This window comes from Haplochromis burtoni, unplaced genomic scaffold (genome assembly GCF_018398535.1).
Source record: "Haplochromis burtoni strain Fernald_Lab_line unplaced genomic scaffold, NCSU_Asbu1 Contig_748, whole genome shotgun sequence".
Lineage (NCBI taxonomy): Eukaryota > Metazoa > Chordata > Actinopteri > Cichliformes > Cichlidae > Haplochromis > Haplochromis burtoni.
Genome location: NW_024583109.1, coordinates 37,455 through 48,333, shown reverse-complemented (window position 1 = coordinate 48,333; position 10,879 = coordinate 37,455). Strand labels below are relative to the sequence as shown.

The 10,879-nt window shown below is 40.5% G+C and overlaps 1 protein-coding gene across 2 annotated transcripts in view; it reads right to left on the bottom strand.

Annotated features, from left to right (window-relative positions):
• opn5 (opsin 5) overlaps window positions 1-7,915 on the bottom strand; it is a 77,012-nt gene extending 69,097 nt beyond the window's left edge. Inside the window, exons 1-2 of one of the 2 annotated variants that reach the window (XM_042215536.1) lie at window positions 7,308-7,915; window positions 3,527-7,224 (exon numbers count right to left, since the gene is read on the bottom strand). In XM_042215536.1, the coding sequence (XP_042071470.1) occupies window positions 3,527-3,659 (133 nt within the window). In that variant the 5' untranslated portion in view covers window positions 3,660-7,224; window positions 7,308-7,915. The remainder of the gene's footprint in view (window positions 1-3,526; window positions 7,225-7,307) is intronic. The other variant, XM_005950465.3, reaches the window with a different exon arrangement.
• Between the last annotated feature and the right edge of the window lie 2,964 nt (window positions 7,916-10,879).

Sequence of the window (10,879 nt, the reverse complement as noted above, 5' to 3'; positions counted from 1 at the left end):
TTAGGAGGACAAGAGCGGCGAGGTCTATCGCGATAGCTTAATTTCTCTATCGAGTAAAAGTTATATCGCGATACATATCGTTATCGTTCTATCGCCCAGCTCTAGGTGAAACCCTCCATGTGGTATCAGGAGCTTCCTGGTCTTGATGTCAGTGGCTTCTTTCACCTCCTTTGGCCAGCTTATTATCCCAGCAGCGTAATTGATCAGGGCAGGGCATAGGTTTGATAGCCTGGATCTGGTTCTTACCATTCAAGCTGGACTCCTCGGGACTGAATAGAATAAACCCTCATTATCCCACGGATGAGAAATTTCGGTGTACTTAGTGGTTGCAGCTTTTCTAGCAGCCTCTTGGTTGTTCCCATTTGCCTGCAGGATCCCCAGGTACTTGTAGCCGCCCTTCGATCCCCTCAGTTGTGACTAACTTCCCTCTCTGTTACCAACCCAGTACACTTCTCCAATCCAAACATCCAAATGACATTCCAAGTGTAGTGTGTATAGAGTGGTGCTGTGGATCAGTGAATCAATGTGTCATTCACTCTTGACATACAGCTTAATGTTATCTATGTATTGGAGGTGGCTGACAACTGCTCCATTCCGTAGTCGATATCTGTAGTAAGTCTTGTCAATAATTATGCAAAACATCAGTGGGGACCGCGCATCTCCTTGGTAGATCCCACACTTGATGGTGACTTGTGCTATGGGCTATTTCTTTCTGTGCCCCACTCATGTATTGAGCCATGTGCCTGTTCATCTTAGCTGCTCTAAGCTTCCATGCGGTACTGAGCCAGGTTATTGGCTGGTAGGTTCGTTTGTGCTGCCAGACGCTCATGGGATGCAGTGAGCGTCTTCAACCAGTAGCCGTGTCGGGGCCTGGTGCTGCCCAATCCTTCATGCTGGAGACCCTTTCATGGATGCCTGCCATATACATTTTTCACAGAGAGCAGACCCTGTCTGTCAGTGATATTCAGGTTTACAGACAACCCATTTTAACACACACTAATAAGCTGACTACATTTTTTTTTGTCAGACATGTGACTTAATGACATGTCATTAAATGAGTCAGTGTGTGTGATATGTAAGATTGTGCAAAATGTGTATCAGCAACTAAACTAGTCTTCTGCTGACATTTTAATTTGGTGGCCTGTTAATTAGATCATATCCAATTTACTCCCATTGCAAAATTTGACATTACAACAACATTCATTTCATTCAAAATGTGAATTTTAGTGAAATGGTTTTCACTACAAACAATAGTGTTGTAGTGTTCTTGTTATTTTCAACTAAACTCATTTTGTGTGACCAGCAAGCCCCCCTGCAAAGCAAAGTTCTCCAAAACAGTGCTTCGAACAGCTAGGATACTGCACAGAACTCTCAAACTCTCAGGCCTCTAATAGAAGCTGAGCAAGTTTTTTTTTTTTAAAAAGCAGTAAAAAGGTAATAACATAATAGCTACACATGGGTCATTTAACAAATGCAAAGTACTAAGCATCAGGGCCACACGTTAGTCCTAAAGTCTTCCTACCTTACACTATCCTTGTAACTGGGAGCGTCTGACTTATGTTATGTATTGTAGTTTCTAGAAAACTAATTGAAACATACCAATTCTTATTTAGGGAATACTGCAGCAAAAATTGTAGCAGAGATTTGAACAAGTCCTCCCTAGGGACCCCAAAGCGCTTTACACATCCAGTCATCCACCCATTCACACACACATTCACACACTGGTGGAAGCGAGCTACAGTTGTAGCCACAGGGCTGGGGCAGACTGACAGAAGCGAGGCTGGCATATCGCGCCATCGGCCCGTCTGGCCAACACCAGTAGGCGGTAGGTGAAGTGTCTTGCCCAAGGACACAACGACCGAAACTGTCCGAGCCGGGGCTCGAACCGGCAACCTTCCGATTACAAGGCGAACTCCCAACTCTTGACCCACGATCGCCCCGTAAAATGTTACGTTTTTTTTTTTTTTCATACTGTCTACACCAGTCCATAAGGATGGAAATAGGAAAGAAAAGAGAAGATAACTCAAAAGTTAGGATTCCATGGTAATGGATCACATGTTGAAGGTAATCAAAGGGCAGCAGCTTTCTCAGAAAATTCATTTGCTTGCGTCATTTACCTCAAAGTCTGAAATGTATTCTTTTAGTTTGCTGCTTACAATGAACCCTATTTAGCACAAATGGCCTCCATTACAAACCTGAATTTGTACTTCTGCGAAAACATGGTTACATAATTAAAAAAAAACGAAGGGACAAACAGTATGTCAGTTCACAGCTTTTACTGTGACCAAGTGTGATCTTAACAATGACTTTTTGTACTTCTGCCTGCTTGAAGCGTCTCCAGAAGGTCTTTGATTTTCTCAGAAAAAAGTCAGGAATCTGATATTCTGTTGGGCTTAAGAAATTGCAGTCACTCATCTTCACATTAAGAAAACATTCTTTGGGAAAAAAAGACCAGGAGACCAGCCTTTAACATTACACGGAAATGATACAATTTACAGTCTGCATACTTTCCAATTGCTGTGCTACTCGTTTCTCATACAGTATGTGTACCTGGAGAAAATACACAGTGCAGATTTACTAGCTGGGACGACTCATCGTTATACTGCAATCAAGCACATATACGAGTGCCAATGGTCCACTCACATGACACAAATTTATAGACACAGAGGCAACCATTTCATTACAATAATGACTCATGCAATCTAACAAACTCAAAAAGGAGCATCCGTAGGTTTAAGTAGAGACACTCAAAGGCCTTTGTACTCCCTGTATGTGTATAAATGTGACTGAAATGAGGAAACCTGAAGTGAAAAGCCAAACTGTAAGAGCAGTGTTTAGAACTTAGAGACATCCTAATGCACCAATCACGTGCTCCTTCTGATAATGCCGTACCCCCAGTAAATGTAATTCAGTTTTAATTATAAATAGATATCTGCCCCGAGTTTATTCCTGCTGAATAATGGTTTCCATCAGTAATTGAAATCTCCATGAAGTATGATGCATCACCCTAACCCTACCCTCATGCTACAGTTTTTTATGTGTCTCAGGTAGAACAATAATTTTGACCAGTTTCATAAAACCAAAAACTACTGATTTTTAGGTAGAGGGTTTGAGTTAGGGTTAGGATTTAGGTCATCACGATCATGCCTCAGACCTCAGAGTTTTTATTTATTGTTTTCATTGTGTAATCTCAGTTACAACACTATGTTCAGCAGAGCATAATATTTTTCATCATATACGTCACACTGACACCATGTCCAAGTGTTATGGAATTTCCCATTTTCCCTACGGGACCATTGTACACCTCCATCTGAGTCAGTTAAAGTAAACCCTAACCTTTTGGACCACATTTTGTTGTACAGGACAAGAAAATCAAACTGTATGTTGCATCTTTTTACGTTTGTTAAAGTTAGTTAAAGCAAACTTGAGTCTGTTTTCTCGTCCAATAGAAGTAGGACATAGAGCAGAATGGTAGAAAATCAGACATTTATGCAAACATGATGATTCTTCTTAACAAAAGACTCACCTATGATACAGACGTAAAGGGCTGCAACAACGTCCGCCTCCCTGGAGAGTCTTGAGGCGAAAGGGTCACCACGGAGGAGATAATGTGGGAGGTATGAGGGATGTGGCCACGTTGCGTTCTCCATCACTGCCATCAGCAGAGAATGTCCTGTGAAATACAGGAAAAGGCTAAAACAATGGAGCTGTTTCCTTAAGTTGAAAATTGTTCACAAACAAACATGTAGACATCAGGTAAGGACACATAATCTACATTTCCGTACTGCATTATGCAAACCTGAATGCTCCATATGCGCCTAAGTCAGCTGCACATGTCACAAGTGTCAACATTTCTGTTCGACATTAATGTAGCAGTCAAGGAAAACTCACTGCACATTTTTCCTGACTGCCAGAGAAAGAACAAAATTAAAACTCTCCCACAAAGAAGAGGAAAACATCAACTTCCATTAAATCAGTTCTAGTGCCTACCAAAAGAAATCAAATTTTAAAAAATAGGCGAAAAATCGATAACAGTCGTAGTGTGCTCGCATGGATTACAAACAGGGCAAGAACCTTGATAAAGCATTGTGACAACATGCTGAAAATTCAGAGTTTTTGGTTTTTGAGTGCTCTGGTGTTTGCTGTGGTTGCCAACATGAAAGTTGTCCACAGTCCACTCCCTGATTAATTTGGATAATTCAAAGTAATAAAAATAGGGGACTTCCGGCTGGCAGCGAGCAGAATGGCGGCGTAATTTCTGAGCTCCTCAGGGTCGAGCGAATTCTCCCTTAATTTCAAGTTTTCTGACTACTTCTATGTTTAAAACAATGCCGGGGGAGGCAAAGAAAAAGAACAAGAAGATACATGAACCAACTGAACAGTATTTTCCAGAAGAACGAGAGGACACGCACGCTGATATGGCAAACTCCGATGAAGAAAATGGCGAGGGGACCAATCTCGATTCTTTGCAAGAGGTCATATAAAATATTAGCCAACAAATCTTTGACCTCTGGACGGAGATGAAAGCTGACTTCAACGCATTCAAAGAAGTCTTCAGGCGTGAGTTGAAAGACAACCTGAAGAAATTCAAAGAAGATATGAACTAACAGCTAACGACTGATAAGCTAGCAGTCCAAGAATACGACGAGAAGCTTGAGGAAGCTGAAACACGAGTGGCAGGGCTTGAAAGCTGGTCAGCGGTGGCCTACAACGCGCTGAGACAATCGCTAATGGAGCAGAGGAAACTAACCGAAAGGCTAGAAAACCTTTAGTCTAGATCGAGAAGAAATAACCTGCGAATCTACAGAGTCCCCAAAGGAGAAGAGGGCAGCTCGGTAATAAGCTTTGTTGAAAATGTGATCAGAAGAAAGAGGCTAATGGCTGATGGCACTGACCCACAAATACAACAGGCTCACCGATCCCTTGGTCCTAAGCCAGGTGCTGATGCTGCTCCCCGTTCCATTGTCGTCTGTTTTCTTCAGTTCAAAACAAAGGAAACTGTCCTCAGAAACGCATGGCAGAAGAAGATCCTTGTCAAAGACAAACCCATTGGTTTCGACCATGACTTTACTGCTACGGTAGTACAACAGCGCCGTGCACATGGAGAAGTGAAAAGCACACTTAAACAAAAGGGCATATGATTCCAATCTCCATTTACAAAACTCCGGAACCACTGGGACACAGGCCCTCAGGTGTACCACAGTCCGGCGGAGGCGGTACGAGAGATGCAGCGGAGAGGATTTACGGTGGAGGAGCCACACGAAAGAGGAGGATTTGACCCTACGTCTCTACTGGAGCAAGCGTCACCATGGCAACCCGCGACCCGGAGAAGCAACAACGGAGCCATTCAGAGAGTGCGCGACAAACTACAAGGGAACAGAGAAGGGTTTGACTTTATAGAAACTATTTCAGTGTAGGGGCAGATAACGTAATCACTCCAAATATGTATCTGGCTCTCTTGAATAATTAATATGTTCTTCATGGTTCAAGTTGTGTATAATTGCTCTACCTTGAGGTAGCCAACAACTTAAGATAGGATGAGTGTGACTCAGATCGGGGTTCTCACGGATTCTAAGAGAGGGCCCTCACTTCCGGTGAGGCTCTCCCTCTCATCATTGTGTGGGGGTGTGTCATTTACCTCATAGTGGGAGTCATATTGCAATGTTGTTTGAGTTTTGAATTCTACAGTTCTTTTTAATTGTTCATCTATTTGTTCTACCATGTTTTGGTTTAGGTTTTGTTTGTTTTTGAGGTCAGTGGTGGAGGATCATTTTATTTCCACAACAGTATACTATGTCACAGTGTCTGGAATTGATGTTGCTTAACGGCCTGGGAAATCCAATCAAAAGAGCCAGAGTATTAGCAAAAATTAAACAAGAATGCAAAAGGAAGAATGTCATAGAGTGTTAGACTGTGGAATTGGGGTAGCGGATGTCTCAGATCATAACACGATTTTTCTGACAATTCAGTTGGACTCACTTCCAAGGAAAACTGTTTGGCGCCTTAATGTAGGGCTTCTGTCACGGCCAGCGTGTGGAGAGTGTGTGTGGTGGACGAACACAGGCGAGGAGACGGGAGTGAACTTAAACTGAAAGTGAGCCTTTATTTGGGCTGATGCAAAAGGGAGTAGACAAAACATAACAGGGACAGAGACTGCAACTAACAAAAAACCTAAACTGGAAAAACACTAACCTGACTGAAAGGAATAACTATGAACAGAGTGCTGTGCAGATGCATGGAAACTGTGAACCAAATGGCGTGACGAAAACAGACATGAACATGACCTGCACGGAACCTCATCGTGCGGCTGCATGAAAAACAACATAAACCAAATCTGAATGAATCTATTACAAATGAACATATTAAACAAGAAATAGATACATTCATTAAAGAAAATGACAACGGAGAAGTGAACCCTCTAATTCTTTGGGATTCAATGAAAGCCATTCTGCGGGGAAGCTTGATAGCAAAAGCTTCTTTTGTTAAAAAATAATAATAAAAAATTGAAAAATATAGTCAGCTGACAAAAATTTTTAATTAATTAGGCTTTCCCGTCATATGCTTATGGCTGGCACAACCTTCATGGAAGCCCATTCTATTCATCCCGAAGTAAGACATGATATCAGCAATCCAAAAATGAAATATAGCAGTTACAGAGAAGAACTCCCTTAATGTTGTTAACCAATGGCAATGGGAAGCAGCCAAGTAAGCCAAAATTACTATAGCAGGCGGGAAACCAATAAACCAAATGGCAAAAAGACATGCAAAATAGCTCACTTAATTCCAAAAGTTACATTAGATTATACACTTGCACTTTTGGAGGTAGAATACGTTGTGTAGGCACTACTTGAAAACTTGAATTTGTAAAATTTAATACCTTACTGTCAAATATTCATTACAGCTATAATGTAAAAATGAAAAATGTTATGCTGTCTTAGCAAATAACAACATCGACCTTGGTACAACAGATGGTTCAAAAAAACTCTTTCTTAAATCAGCCAATAATGTTCAGTATGTGTGGGTTGCCAATAAGCCTCTGAGATTAAGTAGGATGTCATGAACCATCAGGTTCGATCAGGAAAGTGGACCCAAAAATGCAGACAAACACGGGCGAGGAATGCTTACAGTGAATTTTAATCGAAAAAGCGACCTAACGTGACAAGGGGGGGGCCAATCAGGCTAGTTGTAGGGACGGGGAGGAGGTCAGTAAGCCGCGGAAATATTCTGTAACAGAGGAGGAGGTAGTTATAATCTGAAGGGAAAACTGGAGCATAGATAACTAGGAACTGGAGAATTGTTCGCCTTACTGTGCCAGTCCGGGTTGGAATCACTGAGGGGAGGGGAGAGGTCCGTGGAAAGCGTCTGGAGGGTCCCAAGCAGAAGCGTGGGGGTTGGCTGGGAGGCGGGGACTGTCCCCGTAAGGTGAAAACCAGGATAGGAACTCCGCTGTACGAAGGGAAGACAGAAATTACTCCGAGAGCTAAGTCACACAAGGAAAACCACAAAGGGAAACGTCATTTACCACCGAGACGGGTAGAACAAACTGGCACGGAGGAGCCGGTTGAGACAGCTGAAGTAGGTCTCCAGCTGATTGCTCGCAGCTGAGGCTCAGTTGAAGCACCGAAGTCCCCGCCCCAAAGGGATGGTACATCAGCCACAGAAGGAGACACCCTCCAGGTACCCCCACGGACCATGACATGGGAATGCTGAGGTTCATGTCTCATGAACATCTACTTAGGCTACGTTCACACTGCAGGTGTTAATGCTCAATTCCGATTTTTTGATCAAATCCGATTTTCTTGTCTGCTTGTTCACACTACAAATAAAATGCGACCAGCAAACGCTCTCTAGTGTGAACACTTAAAGCGGCCCGCATTCGCAAAAGAAGATGTCACACACAACATGCTCTGTTTAGACCCAGAGCAAACCATATTGTTTGACTGATGGCCCTTAATATAAAGACTTCAACTTTACGTTTCCCAATTTTTGCTTTAAGTTATTTTGTTATTTACATAACAATGTAAATAACCTAATAATGATCCTTATTGCTGTTTTAGAGGAGCGGTGCTTCAAAGGATAGTTGCAGATTTCTGCCAGAATCTGCAGATTATACAGTACAAATAAAATGTTCACGTTTCTCCAACGTTGTCTTCCCAACAGTTTCACTGACATCTACGCTGGATGGCCAGGAAGCATTCGCGATGTCTTCTCGGGCGCTTCTCCGGAGCTGATAATTGGTGTCTGTCTTGTGTCAGTGACGTAAAAGACGGATTTAATGCGACATGACCGTTCAAACAGCAGTCGCTTTCTAAAACATCAGATATGTATCGGATTCAAGACCACATACGAAAGTGACCCAGATCGGATTTGAAAATATTGGATTTGTGCCGTTCACACTGTCATACCATGATCGGATATGAGTCGCATAGGGTCAAAAAAATCGGATTTGATGCAGTGTGAACGTAGCCAAAGATATTAGCATGTTTGTCAGTCAAAAGTCTAACGGCCATTTAAGTACAATGACAATACCATGAGAGATGTAATAAAAGGAAGCATTTTAGACAATGCCACTGATGGAAAAATCTTGACTGGAGGTCATAGTTTTTGTTGCCTTAAAAAAAAATATACAAACCTGAAAGTCATGTTGTTATAAGCACAAAGCTTCATAGATACGCATATTAGGGCTATAATACAGTTCAAGTTTTGTTATATAGCCCCAAATTAATTTGAACTGATCTGAATCAAGACCCAATTTTATTTAATTCAAACAACACTATTATAAAATGCATTTGCCTTAAAAAACAGTGTTTAAAAAATAAAAAAAAACACACTGTGAACAAATACTACTATGCTAAAATTGCAAACTTCTTTTAATCTCTTGGTTATGTTTTTACTCAGTCCAGTTTCATTATCTATACAGCCTGGCTTTGGCTGTTTCTGACCGTCTCCAGGTGACCAAGCTCTGACTCAAACTGTTATGTGCAGTATTAATTCAAAAGCTGAAGCTAAAAGTGTTACGCTTTTTAGTGTAACCTGTTGCTGTATGAAGCATGACTGAAATTAATTAAGTGCGTTTTGGGGGCCTCTATGAGCTTTAGATACTGTTCAATCATCTATAGGAGGACAGTCATCAGAAAAATGCATAAGTGTATCGATTTGTAAGCTAAATGAAATGAAAAATGTTAAGTTTTATGTGTTACATACAAGTACTGTACAGTGCTTAACAATTTTTTTACAGCACCTACCATAAGAACATAGAGGAAAAAATAGAAATATAATAATAGAAATATAAAACTTGTTTAAAACAAAAAATGTATTGTTATTTATTAGGCAAATAACATAATTAATTAATGTTTTTATACCCAAATTTCAGCAGATACATGGGTCTTCTCTGTGAATCAGAAACGACTCAAGCATAACATTCAACCTCTAAATGTTTCTGTTCTGGAATGCAAGTAAATAACGGTTCATCTTCATCAAAAAATAATAATGTGCTCTGCTATTTTCTTCTATTTTTATGACAACAATTACATTTAAGCAGTTAAATATTATTTTGCTTAAAGAGCTTAAATATACTAATAAATTAACCCATTACAGACATATAAAAATGATTTTGGTATAATGCTGTTAATTCAGGGCACCTGTGGCATAAACCACAGTGGGTAACCCTAACCCTAATACATTTATTAAGCACTGTATATCACACTTTGCTTCAGTTGACTGATTTACATGAAGACTTGGTGTACTTTGTGTGGTCTAAAAATTTATGGTAATGATTTGTTTCTACATGGCTTCATTTTCAATGAAAAGTGTAGCTTTAATAATGACTAATTATACTGATTCATGTACATTTTATTAATTTGATCAGATTTAGTTTAATTAACAAACTCATACGGTAGGCAAATATTAATGGAGAAGGCTGTTCATCTATTTAGCACTGTCCTTCTTGCTTGAATTCAAAGCTTCTTGCTCAACCATTAAGCATGAACCGTGAAATCTTGTGCATCCTGAACTAAATGAAGAGATCACAAGACCAGCACACATCCTTCCTTCACTGCATTTCCCATTTCGGTTCATGTCTTTAGAAGTAAGAGTGATCACAGTAAAACCGCATATCAAATGTTGGCCAAGCTCCAAAACCCAGTGACCTTTATAATGAAGTCAATCCATCCTCTTTGTCTATCATGCACAAAGTCACTGAAATTTGCCATTGGAATAAAGATTTTTCTTTCAGTGATTTTCTCTAACAATTTCAGGTGGACTCCCTAATCAGGTGACACTCAAGCTCCAAACCACTTTCAATGACTTAATCTGCTCTGTCTCTTTCTAATAAAGCACTGTCTGCAGTGACCTTTGCCCCTTTAAAAGATGGACATACCTTGGCTTTCAGTACATTCTCACCGTAAAATCACTAATCAACCACTAATCAACATCTCAACATACAGCCAATATGAATGAAACAGTGAGCCATATATATAGTTGTATAACTATATATATGGCTATATAAGAGTACCGAAGAGTCCTGGTTCTCCTATGTCTGTCTCTGACTCTTAGGGGCCATTATTGCGGCTTCCCACCCTCATTTTCATTTTATGACAAAGACACACTAATACTCAACACTCTCTCCTTCTCTCTCCCACACTCACACACACACCCCTCAAGAACATTGTTGCGTACCTGTATGTTTTATACATACATACATACATACATTATGCATTTTTATTTGTAATGTCCTTTTATGACATCTTCCCCTACCCCCCTACGGCCACCCCTTTTTTTTTCCTCCCTGTCCTGCCTTAGACATTGTCACACTGTATACCACATATAACATTAAATAATACGAACAGAAAGGAAGAAATAAACAGATAAACCCTTAACA